Genomic DNA, 22,242 nt, shown 5'->3' with positions numbered 1-22,242 from the left:
ACACTACATTTCTTCTTTTTCTCCATCTTTTATTCACACAGTACTGCTGATCTCGGGCACTTAGAAATGTGGAGACTGAGTTAAGATTTTATTTTTTTTTTTGTCAAATATTTTTCGGGAGTTGACTTGTTTCTCTGAGACTTCAAAAATACTGGGACCATGCTTAATGTTCTCCTCAGCAAACCAAAGACCATGCTTTTAAATGAAAGTTGATACTCCTTTGCATTTAGCATAGCCGTTACTTTGCGTAGTAGCTGCAGCTTTAAGACCCAAGTCTTGTGATAAAGTCACAGGTTGGTAACAGCAATCGCACTACACTGGTGGATGGGCAGAATGAATCAGTTTGGGTTCCTTCCTTTGAGACTTTAAAGGATCCTACTTTTGCTTTGAGAGATTCTGAGATCAGAGGGGATCTTTCCTACACCAAATAAGATTTAGCAAAGGGTAAATAAACATCCTGCCAGAGCCAGGCTGACCTGTTGACTTGATCAAACTGAATTGTTTCCTGAATTTAGTTTCTCATAGGGTCTTCTTGGTTGGTTTTGTTCTCCCTGTTACCTCCTCCATTTGTTTCTGTTTATGTTGCAATAGAAAGCACTACAGATTATAGCCACTGGGTTCTCTTGAAATTTTATCATCAAGTTTGCTACTCTGCCAAAGACCAAGGAGCATCTGGGCTTAGTTTTAACCTGCCCTTGCCATAATCCAATTTAGATCGCTGCTGCCTCTAAACCAGTGGTTCCTTAACTTCCAGTAACCTCATATCAGGGGACAGAAGAAGGAAAAAAAACCACCACTTTTTTGGCTCTTTAGCACTGAATGAGCAAGGCGGATTTTCTTCTGAGGACTTTTCCATAGATCTGTTCATAGGACACTACATTTAAACAAATGCTCACAGTCTGAATTGAGCACCGTCTCTGTACAGATTTCTGCCTGAAACTGTAGATCACTTTCAGGTTCATCATTTCCCATGCCTCTTGGGGAGACATTGATCTTATAGCCTCATCACAATCACACTAATTGCTGTCAAAGTAGAAGTGCCCAAGGGCAGCGTTTCAACTATCTCAGCTGCCCTGACAAAGCTCACCCCCACTTTGGAGCTGAAATGCAAATTTCACAGCTTTGTGCAGAATGATTTTGCCCTCCCTGCCAGGATCCTTTATTTTTGTATACAACAGGCTACAGAAGTGCATGTAAGTCAGTGGTTCCCACACCAGAAAGAGTTGGGAGTGGGGAAGCAGACAGCAGTATCGCTGCAGTTACAAAGAGGGTCATGCCACTGCTCACACCAGCAGTTGTGGTCCCAGGGCAACAGGAACGTGGCTGGAGCGGCAGCTGCAGTAACTGCTGTGCCAGACAACACGAGGACAGGTTTCTGTAGCTGCTCTCCATTACTTAGTGCCTGTACATCTGGTCAGAGCTCAGCACAATCTCAGGTTTTGCTTGCCTTTCAATGCAAACCTATTGTGTTTTCAGTGTGCCACGGGGTGTAATTAGCAATTAGCAGTTCAGTGCAGTTCCATCTGAGGTTGGTTTTATCTCCTTTGACCTCTTTTCCCTCCCTGCACAGACTCAGCTGCCTGTCCAAAAGCATCTTGGTATGTCCCCACTGCTCCTGGCTCCAGGGTTGCTGTGGATCTCTGATGCATGGAGTCAGGACAGGTCTGACAGGGTTTAGCAGACAGGACACCTTCTCACATCCCTCTGCCACACATTATTGCCTCCCAAGTGGAATGTGCCTCACTGTGTGAAAATCACTGCTTTAAACTGAACCCTTTGGGGGACACTGCATGTGGGGGAATGCCATTGTCACTTAGCCCTGCCTCTCATGCTGGGGCTATAACAGAGCAGTGGAGGAGGAGGTAGTCAAGGATCCCACCATACTGGCAGAAATCCCATCATCTTTACAGCTGCTTTCTGTAGAGCATGTCAGGCTTGACAGAATCTGTCTCTTAGACTACTGCTACTTTGATCTTATTGAATACTTTGATCTTCATGAATCAAGGCTATTCTTAAAGCAGAGTATTTAGTACAGATAGATAGATACTACCAAACACATCTATGGTTCAGATCTGGCTGCTGCTGCTGGTGGAGCAGAGCGTGTGGAAAAAATGTTCTCCAAGAACCAAATATCCTGCTGCAGACCTGAAGTCCATAAACACTGAAGGTTCAGGATTAACAATGAAGTAGAAAGTGAAGTGGGTTGTATCACTGCATAGGCGAGCAGGGCCTGACTGGAGTGCAAAGGTCCAAGACAAGCGGGAAATTCAGAACAGGGTCTATAAGAAACAATGTATGATTTTGACATCCCTAAAGAAGGATGCTTTGGGGAATATCTGGTAGCTGGGATTTTCACATTAATATCTTCCAGAGTAGACTCTAAGAGTCCCAGTGAAGAATGAGATGCTCGTTGTGGTAGATGTACAAACAGGCGGAAGAGATCACACCTGAGGATTTGGACAAGACACTACAGGAGATTTAGCAGACGTGAGTGGGCTTACAGAGATGTCAGAGACAGGTGTAGGTGCAAAGAGGGATCTTTGAGCGTCATAGTTTTTGCTGATATAACTAAGGTCTTAAGGGGAAAACCCTGCCGCTGGTATGTGAGCTGGTATTTGATCAGATGTGTTTGGTTATGAATAAATATTGTCTGCAAGTGTCACTGGCTGGTGGCACTGGACACTTGTCCCCTGAGCCAGCATCCTCTGGCTTCCATGGCAACTTGAGTGACAGAAGAGGTATGAGTTACCATTTGTGAACCTCCTGGGACAGCAGTGGTTTGAAACCCACTGATTGACTTGAGACAGAGGGAGGGAAAGCAGTAGCAGAATGGTGAAAGGCAGGAATGAACCATGGCAAGGCAGAGACCACATATATGGAAAGACAGACCCAGGTGATGACAGGTTGGCGGGATGTAACCAGGTCAGCAATGGAGGGCAGAGCCTGGGCAGGGCTCAGCAGTGACAGGTCAGGGGTACACAGGACCAAGCTGCAGTCAGACACAACCCTTGGTCCTTAATAAAACCAAACTAATACAGGGAAACAGAGCCATAGGCCAGCCACAGTCCAGAGCCAAGCAGCTTACCACAAGGTAGGATAACTGCATGGTCACTAAAACACACACCCTCTACTCGACTCTGCTACAACAACATTGCTCTGTTCATGTCTGGCAGCAATAGAGCCTGAGGTCCCCATGGCCTCTATGGATCCAGGAGCAGGGGGGTGCTGGGTGCCAGCTAAGGGCTACCACAAGCCATAGGCATGGCTATGCCATTCCCATGCTGATCACCTTGCCTGCCTGAGAGGTGATAAGACTGAACATTCACACCTCTGGACATGATGCTCCTCCTAGCAGGGACAAGTCTGTCTTCTGGCCACAGGGTAGCTGTGGTTGTCCTTTGCATGCTCATACACAGACTTGAAGGCCTTTACTGAGGCCGTGCATTGGTCCAGGTGTCACACATGGCCACGTGCTGGCATTCACTGAAGGATGCGAAGATGTATGGCCTCAGTCCAGAAATCTCCACCAAGTGCAGGTGAACAGTTGCTGCCCCATAGATGATTTTGAGTCAGGATAGTTTGAGGTGGAAACGGCTCTAGTACAGGCTTTTCTGTGGCTCCTAGTGTGTTTCTAACTGCAGGTGCCAGAGGTTTGGCAGAGTCTCCTGTTTGAAGACCTGGGTGACTGGGGCCAAGAAGAAGGAGGAAGATGTCCATAAGTAGCTGCTGGGGAGATCCTGAAGTCTAAAGGATGACAGAGCACCCCTTTTTAAGGGGTACGCCTGTAGGTTTGAACATAGGTCTTGATGTTCAGCCATGTGAAGCCTGAAGTCAAATTTTCCTTAAATCTAGCAATTAAACACACTCAGCTCTATCAGTGTGCCAGCGTGGTCAGGTATCCTTGCCTTGTTGAAACAGCCTGCTCCCTGATACCCCAGCCTGCTTTTTTGGGAGTCCAGAGTAGTATTCATCCACATATAATCCCTCATTGTCAAATCTTCTGGCACTTGACTGTGCTCTGACATCCAAGAGCACCCCAGGGCAGGTCAGAGAAGCTGTGCATGGAAATGCCCCCTCTCATCTTCTTCTAAAACTTCGTAGTTCCAACAGGAGCCAGCAAGAAAGTCTGGCCAGTTAGGTTTTCAAATGAGCCACTTGAGTTAACAGAAGCCTTATTTAAATAGCCCCCACTGCCAAGGCTATCAATTAAGCTGCAGTAGCTTTAGGGAGGCATCAAGCACGAGTACCTGCTGGTTTCGTGTGTGAAGAAGATATGTGAAGAAGAGGGTGTGAATCAGCAGCACAGAAGTCACCAGTCTTGAGGCTGCTCTCAGCTGTTCACTTTCACTGCCGCTGCTCCAAAACCTATGCTTTTCTCAGCCTTTTGACTTGACAGGCTTTGTAGCTTAGCCACAAATTTATGACAGCATTTCTGAGCTTCCTGATGGCTCTCCTGGCCATGAAGCCATTCCTCTGGCTCTGGGACCTTTTCTAGACAAGTTGGTAGGTACCAGAGAGTAAATCTGCCCTGCAGCAGCCGCTCTCTGATGCTCTCAGAGAGGACTGAGAAACTTTGCTAGGTTCAAAAGTCCCAAAATCATGTCACGACCTCCGATTCATGAGACTGGGGAAAAAAAGTCCATTGGTATGGGGGGATTTTGGGGGTCTATTTTTCACCTGTGAACTTCCCCTGTCTACTCCATATGACACTTATGTAGGCTTACCTATTTTTAGATGTGTTGAACCCTGTAGCAGGAGCTTTCACTTACACATTTCTCTCTTACCCACCTGGCATTCTTCTCTCCTATGCAGTCCCTCACCAGGTAGTGTAACGTGGCACTAGGCCACCCAGTTTATGGAAGGATTGCTATTTTAAGCTGGGTCCTTGGTCAGCCCTGAATTATGACAGTTCATCTTATTGATATCACAGCTTCTCATTTTAGCAAAATAGTACATTTGGTTGTAGATTGTGGGAAGAGGGAAGTGGATGTGTGGATCTACGTAAACGCCCATACACAGATATTTAAAATCTCTAGTTGCTCAGAGTTCACATCTATGAAGAGTATATCATGAGATAAATGAAACACCTTCCTCTCATCAGAAATGACTGCTGAGTTCCCCTCCTGAAAGGCAGATGATGAATATCTTTGCTCTTCTAACAAATATCTTCTGGTTTTTTATTAATAAGACTGCTTGTATGTGCAGTATATAGATAAATATTAAGGCTGTATAACTAAACCCAAGGTCTTGCTGCTTCCTTACAACAGCTATTTTCAGCCTACAAATGCTCCATAGCTTGTTTTAACCAGTAGTAGTCAAGAGAGGGATTACCTGCCTCACCACAGTGCTTGCTGTCTGGTGTCTTGCAGTTGGAGATTAGTGTAACCAATGATGCAGAAGTGGTTGGCTCTAGCAAAAAACCTACCTGAACTTCAGATGACTACATTTGATGACCAAAACAAAGCATAAGCATATGCCATGCCTTTCAGAAGGCTACTTAGAGGTCTTTCTTGTTTCTTGAGTCTTCATGGCTGCAGCAGCCAGGAAACATTCAAAAGAGAGCAAAACTGAAACAGAAATCTAGCAAATGCAAGAAGTTTGCCACTTTAATCTTTCAGGAATCACGTGGAGATTTTTTTTTTTCCTGACTAGGCATTAAAGCTGTTTTGTATGGTGTTTATTTGTCTCTGCATTCAAATCACATCAGTCGTTCCCTTCTGATCAAGCTGGGATGGAGGCAGATATTTTCAGATGAAGTAGTGCTAAAGCTGGATTCCCAGTATAGTCCTGTAGCTTCAAAACACTCTTTTTTCTCTACAGAGTTTTGAAATTATGTAGTTTCAAAACTGTATATTCATATGTTATATTATATTCAAATTTGAAACTATATCGTTTCAAATCCCACTATCTTGTGTGTGTCAGTAAAAATGATCAACCTGGTGGGTAACTAAGCGTAGCCATTGCTGTTTTTTCCTTTGTATGCTGAGACTTGCTTATAGGAGTGATTTCATCTACTAATTTTTATAAATGGAAAAAAAAAATAAACCAGTTCACTGACTTGCTGGGCTAATGGGTCATAGTCTATTTATATGCACAAAGATACCACAAACATTTTTCCTGCTTTCAAGAACAGCAGAGCAAATAATCCATAGCAATTTCTTACCTTCTATTAAAGGTAACAGACACAAAAGTTAGTGGCTGGAAAGTTTAATAGTTCATAAAGTTTCCAGTCAGGTAATGTAGGTTCGGCATGAGAAGGAGATGCCTAGGTTCAGAAGAGGAGTGATATTGCTGGTGATGAGTATTGTAGGTGGCATATCTGTCATATCTGGGAACTGATGTCTTATGATACTAAATTTGAGTGGTCAGACTGACATCATGTTAGTATTCTTGTATCAAATACTTACAGTACCACATGCTACTAAGGAAAGCACACAAAACCCCTCAGGAGAAACTCAGGTCCTGTTTCACTGAAAGTTGATTTGTGCTTTAAAACATGCAGGTTGTTATTTTTTCCAAATACTGGAGGCAGGAAGGAAGGTATGAAGGGATGCTTTATTTTTATCTTAACCATTATAAGCATGGCATTTTTCAAAAATTATTCTTAATATCCACATAAATCCCTCAAAATTTTCAGTTCTAACAGTAATCCTTGGCATAGAATGATGATCAGAAAATTGTTAGAAAATTGAAAATATATGAAGTAATGTGCTCTGCTGATCTAGTTGTACTCATGTTATGGATTTCACTGTGTCTTTCTTCTCTTCTGTACCTCTGTATCTCAGGTGAATTAATGTGAAGGCTTTCAACCAGTGCTCTGTTCAGCTATTGTGCTTTTTTTGACTTCTCCGTCTCTTCCTTGTAACTGTATGCAATTTTATTTTTTACCTTTCCTATTAGTGGTTATTTTTACCACTCCAACTTCTCTGTTGGAGATCGAAACAGTTTTACATGAGTAGCTCATAGACAAATAAAGCAAAAAAAAAAAAAAAAGACAAAATAAAGCCTTTTGCTTTCCCCCTTGTTTCCACTTCCCTCTTTACACCTCAGTGTTAGTAAAAAACACTTCAGTCTCTTGAGGGAGGATCAGATATTAATGCAGCTGGCCCAAATGAGCAGCAGGAGCCACCAGTCAAGTCTCTGCAGCTCCCAGGACCCTTTTCTGCTTCATTCAGGGACCAGACTCCAGTGAAGATCTTTAAGTTCACTCTGAAGCACTAAGCTCTAAGCCAACAGCCTCACAGAAGTCCACATGCTTTTTAGGGCTTAGCAGTGGCCTTCTCAAGGCAAAAGAACTGAAGAGAGTGATGTGGTTACAGCTGCTGTCCACCTCCACGTCACCCAAACGGCCAGATGCACTGCTTATCCAAAGCGCTCTGCTCAGGACTTGCAGCACCCACAGAGCAGGTGCCCGGCTGGGTAAAACTCGGTTGCAAAGACCCCTAAATAGTCAGCAGAGATCGGCAGTGCCTCTGGAGACTGATGGAGGGTGCAGCTCACACTATGGCCCAGCTGCTCTCAGTACAACATTTCCTCCACCTGCTTCTGGCTGCTCCACTCCTGGCCATGTGCTACTCACTACTAATTCCCTTGTGCCGGCCCTGGTGCTGCTTTGACCCTGGTCAGCCACTTCAGAAAGGTCAACTGGTGGACAGCTGACTCAGATAGAAAAAGGGGACAAGTTTTCTGGTAGCTTTCCACTCTGTGCACGTTCACTGCAGGGTCAGGCGACCTATCTGTCAGGGATAAGGCAGAGAGAAAAAAAAGGTGACAGCCAGGCTGTGATGTGAAACCACATCCTCACAGCATCCCAGGTTCATGAGCTGTGTAGGGCATCTCTGTAGGTCAGTTCAATGCTCCCTGATGCTGGGTAGGGGAGAGGACAGATGACCATCGCACAGGCTCTCCTGCACAACAAAGCAGTGCTTTGTCCCCTGTCCACAAGATGGAAGATCTAATTTCTAGACCAGGCACCACTTTGGTATTTAAAATCTGCCACTTTCTAGGAAAGCCTGAGAAAGAACACCTTTCCATTCCTCCTAGTAAATCTGGGTCACATGCCGCAAGGAATGCAAGGTGCACTGGATCAAAGAGAATGTGAGGAAAGGGAAGTCAATCTCGATCTGGTTTCACAGCCGTGCCTGGTGGGTCTGCAGCAAGATACTGCTGCTGCTTTCTCACCAAAACCCAAGAAAATGGGATTGCACATCCATCACGCCTCTTCCATCCGCAACCGTTTTTACTTGGGCATCTCCAGGTGCCCTGCCCTTTTCCAGGGTTTTCTCTCCATAAGGTCTTGATACATTACAGCATGTAGGGACTCCATTTTAGGAGTAAGAAATGTAATTATCTATTCGTCTAACAGTGTGAACATAACACAACAACATTAGAAATGCTAGGCCTACCTACCCCAATATTGTGGCTATAACCTAGGTCAAGAGCAGATGTCCACGGAAGAGTGTAAATACAGAGCAGGCACACAGCAAATCTTCCTTAGTGGATTGCCCCATCTTCCAGTGATTTGTGCTCAGGCGCTTCATGAGCCGGAGGTAGTGTCTCTGTCCTGGAACACAAGATGTTTTGCACATCTTGAAGGTGAGAAACATGCACATGCTGACTGCAGTTCGTTGAGTGCAGTCAGTCTCATGAAGCCAGAAGCCTCAGAGTGTTGTTTGGCTGTTGATGCAAAACACAGCCAAGACCTGATGTAACACCTAGTAATGGTTGGTGAGCCCTAGCAGAACAGGATAGGTCAAAGAAAGGTCAGAATAGCTATCTTGGACAGGCTTTGCTCAACTGAAAGCTACAGGGCAGCTAAGAAACACAATGCGTTGAAACAGCTTGTCTCTCACAAATGCGTTTTTGGATGTTGCTCATTGTTGGCATCACAGCTACATTTGACCCTTTATAAATGCTTGAAAATTGCTGGATGTGATAAATCTCTTAAGTTCTGCTGTGCCAACCAATGTTTCTATCACTAAAATTGCTCATCACAAATATTAACAGAAAATGAACTTTGAAGCGGTATATGGTTTTTTCAGCTGCATAATTATTATAATTTTTTATTTGAATGAATATCTGAGATGCAGGTTAGCCTGGTCCAGTCCTGCAACAGTATGGGGCAACACCACTGTGCTCACAGGTAACCAGCTGCCTCTTTAGATAAAGCAGGACAGTTATGAATGCTATATTCGAGAGATATGGGGATACATCCATCACAGCCCAGCCACAACAGAAGACAACAGAACTGGGAATCTTCTGGGCTGATCCAAATATCAAAACAGCAAACTCTAAAGGCCTGAGAAGATAAAAATGTGCATTCAGTCGCAGAGGGGAAATGTCACAGGGAGAAATTTCATAAATTGTCTGCTGAGTGATGACTTCTGATCTTCAGTTTGAGGAGGAAACCCTTCTGCAGGCCTGGAGAGCTGAGCAGAGACAAGTGAAGTTCAGAACTTGGTTGGATGCAGTGGCCAGGGCCAGAAGACAGGGCAGAGAGCCAGGAGAAGGTGAGGGAGGGGAGCAAATGGATGCCCTTGTCTCCTGCCTTCTGATATGGGGCTGGGACATAAGAGCATTACTGCTGGGAAGGATCCAGGCTCCTGATCTGACAGGCCAGACCTTCAGCAGAGGCATTCAGCATGTGCTTTTTCTCTATAAGTATAAATTCATGCCTATGGTTGCACTTTGTCGGTTGAGGCTTTGCACTTGGCAGCTGACAGTCATTTAAGGGTGAAGTTCTCTTCAGCTCAGCCTCACCCTTGTGGTTTAGGCCTTACACTAAAAGCCAAGGAAAAAAACCATGCTCCATGTAGGCAGCTTAAAAAGTCACAGGCATCTCCTTCCTGAGGCTCGCTCATGGGTGCCAAGCACAGGAAGGAGACTTGGAGCAGAGCGGGAAGGGAGGAGGTGAAGGAAGGAGGCAAGAGAAAGAAACATGGGGAATCACGTGTCTACAGAATAACTCTTCTACCACTTCCTTCCTGCCCTGCACCATCGCCGGCTGCTTGCTGGCGAGACAGGTACCTCCGGGAGAAGCACGCCTTCGCACGACAAGTGGCAAACAGCAGGCGTAGGCAGTGTAGAAAGGAGAATATTTAAACACAGGGTCAAGAGAAGTACGCAAAGCCCCAAAGCCCATGGGGAGGGGAGGAGAGTGCACCTTCACACGCTCTTGAAAGGGTTTTTTGCTAAGGCACGTGGGGTAGACAGTCGCTGAGGAACTGAGGTGGCATGTGACTGTGCCGCGTCCCCGTCTTGGCTGTCACCATCTGCCTCACACACAAGTTGTATTCACCTGCTGTGCTTCACCTTAGAAGGGGAGGTCTCCAAAACCACTCTGTGGTGTGCAGCTCTCACATCGGTCGGATGTGTCTGAGTCGAGGACAAGCTCTCGTATGTCACATCCCAGGTGAGGTCTGCGCAGAGAACCGCTGTTGAGCCTGAAATCAAGCATCCTTTTTATCCCCTCTGTACAGCAGTTCAGTAGGTGGCCCAGAGAAGACCCCACCTCACTCACCAAGGGCGGCAGATGACCAGAGGCAGCAAAAAACTCAAGTCATCACCAGCCCTTATCGCAACCATCATTCTTCTAGATTAACGCTATTGCACTTTCACTGCTAGGAAATAAGGGAAGTAACTTCACACCCTCTCATGCAGAAACTTTGCAGCAGCCCTGCTGAGTACCATGCCATCCTCCCTACAGAGCAGCGAGGATCTTCTTCTCCAGTCGTTCTTAAAATGGGACATTTGAAACTAAAGGAAATTTCAGATCCTCATTGAGAGGGTTCAGCCTCCCCACCAGCCTCCAGTCTGATTCTCAGACATGGATGGATGTGTCCCGCTGGCAAGACACTTTGGCCCAACTACCGCAGTGACCGCTGCCTAACACTTGCCAACGAGTCAGCACACAAGCGGGATATGGTTTGCCGCAGAGGGAAGTGGAAGGCAGTCACAGGGCACAGTCGCACCCTCTGGTGTACTTCTGCCACACACACAGCACTGTCTCAGTTCCTCTTGTCTGTGGAGGCCCCTTCCAAACGTCCTCACCCCAGGGAACACCTTACTCCGCTGCTGGTAGCAGGGACGGTAGGTACCACTTCCCTCTGCCCCATCTGCTTGCTTGCCAGGACGTCTTTGCTCAGAAGCTGCTGTCACTGAGTGGGCTCTGACTGCTTTGGGGTACTTGATGGAAGTGAACACCTCAGAACATGGGCCAGGAGATCCTCTCTTGGTGTTTATGGCTGTGGCTAACACTTGCACTGCTGTGAGGGTCTCATAGCCTAGGGCAACCTGTGTCCATTCTCTCATACTGTTCTCATCATCTGCTCTCTAAAGTAAGTCAGGGGACCTGATTGCCCTTCAAGCTCCAGGGATCTTGCATAGCAGGTGCTCTGTTAGGCATTCAGGGTGGAGCTGCTTGTGCCACCCCAGGGACTGCCCTTGCCCACATGGAGGGGAAGGAATGGCCCCACCAGCTTGTCCACCCTCCCAGAGATGCAGGAGACTATCCCACTGCACTGGGAGCAGACTGCTTCCCCTTGGTCTGCTTGAGATGGGCCCAAACAAGCAACAAATAAATATACTGAGGCTGCTAAAAGCTACCGTCACCCCTGCATGAACTCTGGGTTAAAGAAATGGCTCATGCACAGCGTGGACCAGGAAAGCTCATGCCTCTCCCCTGTCTGGAAGGACTCAGTCTCTGTCAACACATCTCCTTCTTCTGGAGTTAGCTGGCTGTTCCCTGGAGCAGGTGTCCACCCCATAAGAGAATGCCCAAAAGATTAAGCCAGACAAGACCTCTTTTTATCAAGGATATTGTACAATGGACACCTTCCACTCATAAATACAGCAAAGTACAATTTTTAAGGGCACACAACACCATTATGGTGCACCCACTTCCATATTCCTCTGCCCACTTGGAGAAGACTTCTGCATGGAAGTCATCATGTGACTTTGCAAGAACTGCTTCTCCTAGCACTATTTAACACTAAGCAAATGCCAGGTCTGTTTTTGTGTATGGTCATCTTGGAAAGGTGGAGTTTTTTGTAACTGTTCCTGCTCAAATAGCATTAAATTTATTTGCCTCCATTTATTAAATGTGTGTATACTCTTCTCTTTGGTCTTGTTTACTTCCTCTAGCAGCCCTTATTTCCTGTTGTTTCCTAGAGGCATCAAAGAAATGTGTAGGCAGTTTCACTGGCTTACTGTGGTGGATGTTATATCACACTACAAGTTTATGTTCTTCAGCTGCAGTTGTTCATTAAGAGGAGGGAGGAGAGAAGTATGAATTAGCTGGATCTGAACCACTATGTTGTAATGCAGTGCGGACGTACACACCAGTGGCCAGATTCTGGTTCCTGCATGCTGGGTAGTCTCTGACACAACTACCACCACCCACTTCAGGCGGTTCCCCCATCTGACTGACCATAAATGAAAGCTACTTTTGGAAGTCTGCCTCTGGAATTTCTAGGGTTTGCATTTTTTTGTTACTCAGTTTGAAAAAAAATGAATTGAAGACTAATGCCCTCAATTTCTTCTGGGAAGTGACTTTAGTAACTGATCAGCAGCTCAGTCTTATTTATGAGGCAGCCTGGTTTAGGGACTGTCCCCAGTGCTCTGTTTTAGTGAACAGGCATGCTGTAGTCAAGAAATTCCTTGTGACAAAAGGCACTTCTTCCTGGAAGTAAATCAGACCTGAGATCTAAGGGACACTATAGGAGGCCAGCAGATCTTGGAAAACTTGCCTGTCAGATAATTCCCCAAGACAAGCATCCCACTTGTTGCTCTCACATGTCCTGTTGGCACCTCTGGGACCATAACCTTTACTGACACATTTTTAAGTTATGCAAATGCTAACTTTCTATCTTGTCTTCTGATTCTCAGAAAACATCGGCTGGAAAAAGAATAATGGAAAATTGTACAGACACAAATAATAGCTCCACTTGCACAGGAATTCCCTACAAAGACAGCAAGACACTTCTGGTTGCTGTTTACAGCATCGTTTTTGCCATAGGCCTTCCAGCAAATTGTGTAACCTCCCTTCTTACGTTTGTACAAATCCAAAGGAATAAAGTAATTGCCATCTACATTTTCAGTTTATCATTGTGTGAGCTGATGTATTTAAGTACCTTGCCTCTCTGGATTATCTACGTGCAAGATGAGCACCAGTGGAATATGGGTGTAATGGCTTGCAGAATAACAGGATTCATCTTTTTCTGCAACATATACATCAGCATTCTGCTTTTGTGCTGCATTTCTGTGGATCGTTATGTGGCACTGGTGTATGCTCTGGAATCAAGGGGGAGAAGAGGACAGAAAAAAGCAATCATAATAGTGTGTTTTCTCTTTGCTGTGGTTGCAACAATCCACACTCCAGTATTTCACATGGAAGGTTATCCAGAACACATGAATAAGAAGACCTGCTTTGAGACTTTGCCCCTTGACATAAAATTGGCTTCTTTCAGCTTTGCTAGATTCCTATTTGGATTTGCCATACCTTTCACAATCCTCATTTTCACAAACTACAAAATTTTCCAAAGTACAAAAACAAGCAGCAGCTTGACTTGTCGCCAGAAAGCCAAAGTGAAGTATCTGGCTATTGCCATTATTGTAATTTTCCTGATCTGCTTTGCTCCCTACCATGTGGTACTCATAATAAGATCCATATACTTTGTGTTTCATCAAAATTGCTCATGTCCATTTGAAAAAGATATATATTCAATTTTTACAGTCTTTCTGTGTTTAACCACTGCAAACAGCATTGCCGATCCAATCATCTACGTGCTGGTTAGTGAAAACGTCAGAAAAGATTTTTGTAGGCATCTGAGAAGGTGGAGACTGAACTCATCCAGGCTGAATTCATCCATTAATCGCAAGACTGACAGCATAAAATTGAAAATGTCAAAAGAATCACAGGAAGGAGGGGTAAGAGAAGAAAACAAAGAAATACCAGATTCATCTGACATTCAAAAGACCTGTAATAGTGGCAAAGACCAAGAAGGTGGCAGGTAGCAGTTAGCTGCTGACACAAACGAGAAGTTCCCAACACCAGCTGTGGGCTGCAGACTGCAGCACGCAAGTATTTACATGCTGACATCCGTAGGAAGTTTGGCCACAGTGCATGGGCCAGCAACTCCTTGAGGACGCTACAGGAGCAATACTTCTTATTTCTGTTTGTCTCCTACAACAAAGTTTGCCCACCAGTATCATTGGTGAAAATACTTCCATGCTAAGGACATGTGGAATAAAGTAAGTAATTTACTTTGGCTCAAATTGAGATCTTAAAAGCTTGTTTTTTGGACTGGCTCTTTTCCTGATATGAATTCAGAATCAGTTTTACCTTCTGAGATGGACAAAAAAAAAAAAATCCCTGCTGAGGAGAACAACGTAGGGCCCATTCTTATGATTGCAACTTTAGTTCTTGTGGAGGTACATGTTCAGATTCTCATACACGTACTCTGTTGTTAACGTTTGTGGTTAACCAGTGGAAAATATTAAAAATGAGGAAGTCTTTCAACAAGAGCCTTGAAAATGTTCTCAATACTTCAGTATGCAGCTTTATCTCCCTTGCACATTCTGGGCAGAATTAGAGGGCAAAAGAGTGGCCTGGTAACATAGACCAACAGTACTTCTACTGTATTAGTCAATATCCTGCACTGTCCTGAAATTCTTAAAATGTACAATTCTAATGATTGACATTTTAGAATTAGTAAATTTTGCTTGTTTTGCGGTTAAATCTAGAATGCACTGAAGTATATAGAAAACTTACACATTTCCAAGTGGAGTCAGGGACCCTTTTTATGCCATCTCTCAACATTTGTTGAACTTGTGTTTCATTTCTGACTAAGCTAACACTTCCCTTTTGGTACTGATCCAACTTTTACTGTGTAGGAGTCTGCACAAGAGTTAAGCGCCTTACTGACACGGCAGGGCTGGCAGCATGGAGAACACAGTCCCTTCTCCCCTTAGATGGGACATGCTGGTGGTGCATACATGAGGCTATGCTGGGGCAGACTTCATTGCTGCTGCTGCTGCTACCACTTTTGCAATGAATAAATTATTGATAGTAGTTTCCTGTGTCTTCAAACCAGACTTTAAAAAATAAGAATGATATAAACCTGGCAAGATTTATCTAAACAGCTTCTTCATTATTTTTCTGTGAGCAAAGTAAAACAGACAAAGATCATGAATCAATTGGATGTTTATTTGAGTATGAGTTTGTAAAGTGTTTCACAGCATCATTCTGCTTCATCTGTAATGTTGCATTTCTGTAACAGTTTTAAATTATTAATGTTCACTTTTCTGATTTGAACTAACATTAGCCAATGTTAATGTAAATGCAATACTTGTTCATATCTTAAAATTGTCATAGATATTTCTGTATATTATGCTTTATTCTTACACACTTTTGGAAAGAAGCATTGTGCTAAAATAGCATTTCCTCAAGTTACTGTATTTATGACATATTTAATTTTTGTATTATTTAATGACTCTTCTGGCATCTACCTATGAAATGCCTGTGTCCTTAAAAGTTTACATAATACTGAATTGAATAGGAGATTGTTTCTTGGAAAAATGTGAAATTCTGTTGTGATGCTAATGAACGAGTTGTGGTTTTGTATTTTCATATGCATCCCAGAGATGAAACTCTCTAAGGTTCCAAGGAGAGATCTGCGAAGTGCTGAATATCTGTAACTTTGCTGAAAATCAAACTTTCCATTGCTAAAAAATTCAGCAGCAGGCATTGCTCATAACAGTGCCAGTCAGCCAGAGCATTGGTGATTAATCTCTGAAGACATATATGCAAACTGCCCCAACCTCAGGATTTTCATAGTCTAAATGTAAACTCCGATGAATAATAGCAGTGAATTTAGAAGAAACCAAAGATACAGACTTCTGAACTGATTGAAATGGATGCAAATTAGATACTCACCTCAATGAATTTAGAAATCTCTCTGAGGTTTTTCTCTGATAAGAAGTGAGTGTCTTTAGAGCAACCAGTATTGGAGGCCAGTGCCATAGATGCCGGGGACAGGGATTAGCAGGGTCTAATGCAACATCTGTAATTCTTTTGCCTTGCCTAATTTACATGCTGTTCTAAATTATCATTATGCATCTTCTCTTAATGAAAATCCTTGGAGCTTCTTTGTTCAGATGCATTCTGAAATAAAAGCCTTAGAAGTGACAAAGCCCTGTGCAGCCTAATCTAACTTGGAAGATGACCTACATGATCTTCAGAGGTGCTTTCCAAACTAAAATATTCCGTGACAGATTGCTGAAGGGATTAGGGGCCAGGTACCAAGCAGTGTATCCACATGGGAAAACTGCAAATCCTGACTTCTTTGGATAAACAGAAAAGCAGCTTTACATCTGAGCGAGGACATCGAGAAATGCTATTTCCACGTTGTTAAAATACCACATCAGATAAACCGACTGTTTCTCATCTGATGAACTGAAGCATGAGATTTGTTTTGTCACACAGTATCTGACTGTGCCATACGGGCAAAGGAAGGGTCTCAGCCCTGGGACACTTGCTAGAGACGCAGCAAAGGACACTACTCAGGTCAGAGCAGATCTGAAGGGTAGATTGGCCGTGTGGGTCTTTCCATCCTTTCCTCCTGCAGAGACCTTACCCGTAAGCCTGCAGAGACTGCTTCATGCTGTGAAGAAAGGTTCACCTACTACCGCAGATCCACAGCTCTCAACCCAGCTATTTGGATCTGTTCCCCAACTTCCTCAACTCACCTTAAGCTATAAAATGACTTGGTGAGAGTACAGAACCAAATATAGGCCGTGCTGCCCAATTTGATCTTTAGATGGCCAGGTCTCCACACATAAGGCTTTGAGTGGGTAAGTGGCTCACCAGTGTAAGGGGGCAAGATTTGAAAATTTCACTCTCTTTTGTATTCAGCATTTGCTCAGGTGTAACTTCCATAATTTGGAGTGGGGTACTGAATAAATAAAACATGATTTTTTTTTCAGACATTCATAATGTACCTGGGAGATAAGTGGATTGGTGATTATTTTAACTATGACTGTGAAGCACGAAGTGAATAATTTCTGGCTATGAACTAGAGCTGACCAAACTAGTTTTTGAGACTGATTTGTTTGTTTATTTATCAATTTCAAGTTATTTCTAAAGACTGCATTTTTAAATGTAATTGTTTGGGGTAACTCACTTATAAAACTCTATTCCTCTCTAAGAAGTGCTTTCATGTTCAGTATTAAATTCTGCTTCAAGTTATACAAAACAGGTAAATCAGATATGAACCAACCCAGACTCTATGGGTGATGAAGTTTCATCTGCAGTTGATGACCCTGTGGCTGGTCTGATTTAGTCCCTGCTATGATGTACAACCCAATGTCAAAATTCTGTTGGGTAGTGAGTGATGAAACCTAACTCAGAACCAGGCTTTCAAAAACGTCCACAATCTAATAGCTTTTCTTCGTGAGCATTTTGTCATCCTACAGGTCACGCTGTGGGATAGGTCTTTTAGGAAAACATCCTCTATATAGTGAAATGATGCCAAAGTTGCCTCACAGGTGGGAATACCTGTCTTATTTTCAAACCAGCACAAACTAAAGGTAGCAAATAAGGGTGGGGCGATTGCATCAGAGAGATGCAATCATTTTTTAACCTCCTCAGTGTGCAGGGAAGCATACAGGTGGCAGCATCCCCAAAGCTGGATCTCCCAGCATGTCTTCTGCGACTAGTGTCTAGAGGATGTGATACCTACCAGTCCTCTCCATCTCTTCAAGTGCCTCCTGGGATGGTTTGCATCCATGGGCACTCCCTCTTTCCCCTGCACAATTAACCTTTGCACAGGAGAGAGTGCTTCTCATACTCTGTTTGCACCAGGGATGCAGCATGGCCTCAGGATGCAATCTTCAAGTGAAAGGAATGTGAACCATAACAAGAGAAATCTGTTATTCTGAATTAGACTAATACCAGTATCCTGGTAATAGATGCCATCATGAGCTATTGGTAAGAAAGAGTAGGACTCTAAACTCATTATGTCTCATCACTGTAATTCAGGTCACTGGTAACTTCTAGGGGTTTACTGTCTTACTCTACCCTGTAAGAAATGCTCAGAGATAACAAAGCAAAAACCAGCCTTGCAGACAGATCTGCTGAGGAGAGATGATAAGCTATGTCGTAAGAATTTCACAAAACATCACATGAATATTATCTACCTCAAAATAACCTCATCAACCTCAAAATAAGACTTTTCAGTACACCATGAAATGATCCATCCTGTTTGGTAGCCTCAGTCTGTGACAGGGCCCATACATTTCAGCCCATGATCACAAAGCATCCCCTGTATGTTCAAAGGTCTGTCGTGAAATATTTTCTTGAGGTAAGTGAAGAATCAAAGAGAAGAGAGATACCATAGGTAAAGGGTGTTGTACAATGTACAAAGTCCTGAAAAGCCTTGTAAACCTAAAGTCACAGATGTTCTGAACAGGTATGCAAATACCCGAGTGTTCAGAAAGCTACTTAGAAATGCATCAGCCTGTATCACAGTTCCCCATCGGTAAAATGGGACTTCTTCCCTTGACCATTGTCTGTCTTCTCAGTTTAAAATACAAGCCCTTGCAGGAGATACTAGAAAGAGTATGCAGCTGTGTCGTATGCATATTCAGAGCTTACTGCAACAGAGCAGTGAACGGTGTGGAGGCAAATATATGGTACTAAAGCACAAATTCTAATGAGTCAGCACTTTCAGGGTCAGATGCAAAGTACTTTATTTGCTTCTATTTATGCTGGAGCATCAGAAAAAAAAAAAAATCAGACTTTCATTTTAACTTTGGGTCTCCTCCCAGTAACATGGGCACTAGACCCTTGGGGACTTTGCTGGGATTTTTCCTCACTGGAATATTTTGGTGTTTGGAGGTATTTTGTTGCTTCCAAAAGGTAAGAGTAATACCGATCCACAGAGTTGACTTCCAGACTGGAAACACTCAGGGCCAAGGGTTCACAAGGCTCATAGTACCTCTCCAGGTACAGGACTGAAAACAATCAGTAATGCTAATAGCATTTGCTGTTGCAACTTCTGTACACAGTAGGCCACCAGTAATAATCTCTACAATCCTTACTGCTTTGTCATCTATCCATGTGGACACTGTCCTTCAAGCTCTTCCCTTCCCGGCACTATTTTTGTGGGTTGGGAAGCACTTTCTTAGCACCAGATTTCTGGAATGGGTCTCTGACAGTGTGAGCCTGGTATGCTTGAGGCAACAGCACTATTGCTTATCTATTTGATTAATTTAGGCAATTTTTTTGCCTTTCTTAAATAGGCAAAAGACTAGGCTCACACTACCCACTATAGGTAGTTTTTATTTTATGTTTGACATTTATAGGTGACTTGATAATATGTTAGATAAAGGACATTTGATGAGGTATTAACAAAAATCCTGTAATTTTCCATTTAGCTGCATGTACATTTCCTGTCTACTGCTAATTCTTTTGTTCAAATCTTTCCTAAAATAAGGCTTATGAAAAAAGGACAGTCCATAGCTCTCAATGTAATGGTGCATTTAACTGCACCACTTAAGAGTAATAGCTGTGTTCCAAGGATAACAAAAGCACAAGCCTCAAACTAAACTCAGGACTGGACACAGCAACATGCAAAAAGGAAGAAAAACGTACATTAAATAACGGGAACTCAGGAGTATGACTGACTTCTTGCTTTCTTGCTATTACTGTGGGAATGGCCTGTCAACAAAAGGCAGGAGATTCTAGCCAGGCCAAGTACAAATCTGAAGTTTCTATCAGAAACAAGAAAAAGAGGGTGAATGAGGAACTTTCTTTGTACACAGGGTTGTGAAGCAGATACAAACAGACTGTAACGTAATAATAGAAAAGATTTGGTGAGAAACGAAAGGTCAGCAGGTAACTTCAGTACTCCACAAAAGCAGAATTCAAAGGCCTGTGTGATTTTATAACTCAGCAAGGGGCTTTCCCTAATGAGAGGCTGAGTGGACCCTGCATGCTTTATTCAATGACAAGTCACTCCCTCTTCTGACCAGAAACGTTCCCCTCTCATGAGAGGGAAGAAGCTGGAAATTACATTAAATATTTGTCTTTTTGTTTTCCTAGCATTCAGTTTCAGATACTAGAACCATTTCTTAGTTAAACTCCAAGATGAGAAATAACACTGTACAAGGAAAAATCCCAGAAAATAACCTTTTTTTCCCTGGAGATACTGAAAACCATTACAAATAAATCAACATGACGTTAAACCAAAGCTGTGAAACCAGCCCTCCTCCCCTGAAGGCTGTGGAAAATTGAATGGGAATCTGACCTTTTTTTGCCGGCCCATAGTTTCAGATCATAATGACTTTAAACCTCCGAAATTTGGAGAAAAATATATTTTTTTTAATGTAGAAATGTAGCTTGGACATATTCTTCCATGATGTAAAGCAATATTAATGTATAATCCTGACTTCTCCGGGCTTCAGTATCATGTCTAATTGACTAGCAAGAAGAAAAGCCCTTATGAAAGCAACATATCATTGAAATCCTCAACACATCAGTCAACTATGGGTTGGGAGTCTATTGCCTCTATTCTGAACCATGCAGCAAAAGTTTCACTTTAGAAGTGACACTGAGGGATTAATTCCCCTTTTCTATACTTCCAGCTTTTGCTTTGGATAAATTTCTATGTGTTTTCCAGTGTAATTCAAGCCCTGATTGCTTTTAAGTCACGGGATGATGTTTTTCCAGGAGTTTGATGTAGTCACAAGATGGCAGCAGACTCTAGCCTATTTCTCCTGCTGGAGAAATGGTGGACTTCACAGTAGCAGAAAAAAAAAAAATAAATTAGTATCTGTTGTATCTCTTAAGTTCGCAGCCTGTCATCATAAATTTGTACGACTTCGTGCTTTTAGGTAAAACAGTCCGTACAGATGACTACGTGTGTATGTGTGCCCATGCTTACCACACCGATAGCTGTTGAGGCAGACACAAGATTGGGTTATAACGTTTATCCAGCCAGGGCAGAAACATGCCACCTTTTTCAAATGGTGGCTACAAACAGGCAGACAAACAAGAAGAAAAAAACAGAACTGAAAACAAGCAAGAAGAATCATGGGGAGAAAAAGAGACAATTCCCTTGCATCACACAATAACAAAAGGAGGATGATGGAACTTGCCAGGATCTGTCCATGATTCCCTGGAGAGGATGTAAGTGGCAGGAGGCAAACACACCATCTAAGGCATTCAGCTGAGCCAGCCCCTGCAGTATCTAAACACCCAGCAAATTCTTAACAACTCTTTCAGGAGCCCCAATTTGCCTCCCTGCCTCCACAAACCACTCTCCACATCATCCTGCACCACGGCTCACTGCAGCTCTGGTGACTTTATCCAAGTCTATTGGCATTTGATGCTATTTGTTAGTCAGATTAAGTAAGGCAAATTAAAGATTTATTATTCCATTAACATTAAACACGTTGAAATGATTGCTGGGAAACCACTGGCTACTGACAGAGCACCAGGAGACATGAGTTAACATTCCTTTTTTGCTACGAAAGTCAAAGCTGTCATTCCCATCAAGGTACAGGACCGGAGCAGAGAACAAGACCAGCTCACAGCCTGTTATCTGTGTTCATACTCATGCTTCTAATTAGGTTAACCCTTTAACCAGATAAGGCAGACAGGCATTAGCAATCATTCTCTTAGGAAAAAATAGAGTAAAAAAAATCACATTTTTAGTATGCCTTTTCACGCCTTAGTTTACCTACTTCTTATGCTCATTTCTGGATACCCTCATTAAACTATAACTGCTATGTTCCTACTATAATTTATGATATGCTTTTTCTTATAGACTACGTAATTCATATAAGTCACCTTCAAATCAACATCAGCAATAATTTGTGGATACAGTACATTTGCCAGTTTAACCTACCAATTCACCAGACTCTAAAACAAAATTTGGAAACAATTCAAACACTCCAACGGGCCATCACAGCCTTTGTCTGCTCTTCCAAGGAGCACAGCTGATAAAGCGTTAACTTTTATAACCAGCATATTTCTCTTACTGATGCTTAATTTTATTCTCCTCATTATTTATGATAAGGAAAATCACATTTCTGTTTTGGAAAATGTAAAGCAACTAATGCTGTCAACAGCTTGTTACTAAAGTCTCAACCACCTGAATTAAGTTACTGCATAAGAAACTCAGTGTTTTGATTTTCTACTTTTTTCTGCTAGTTTTCATCATCCAAATGCTTAACAAGTTT

General features: G+C 43.1%; 1 protein-coding gene across 1 annotated transcript; it reads left to right on the top strand.

Moving 5' to 3' along the window:
* The first annotated feature begins 12,909 nt into the window (after nt 1-12,909).
* Nucleotides 12,910-14,013, top strand: GPR132 (G protein-coupled receptor 132). The gene has a single exon (XM_009710117.1). The coding sequence runs from the start codon at nt 12,910-12,912 to the stop codon at nt 14,011-14,013; it is 1,104 nt and encodes a 367-aa protein (XP_009708419.1).
* Nucleotides 14,014-22,242: the final 8,229 nt, after the last annotated feature.

This window comes from Cariama cristata, unplaced genomic scaffold (genome assembly GCF_000690535.1).
Source record: "Cariama cristata isolate BGI_N322 unplaced genomic scaffold, ASM69053v1 scaffold24550, whole genome shotgun sequence".
Classification (NCBI taxonomy): domain Eukaryota; kingdom Metazoa; phylum Chordata; class Aves; order Cariamiformes; family Cariamidae; genus Cariama; species Cariama cristata.
Note: the sequence above shows the minus strand (reverse complement) of the source record. Positions and strands in the feature narration are given on the sequence as shown.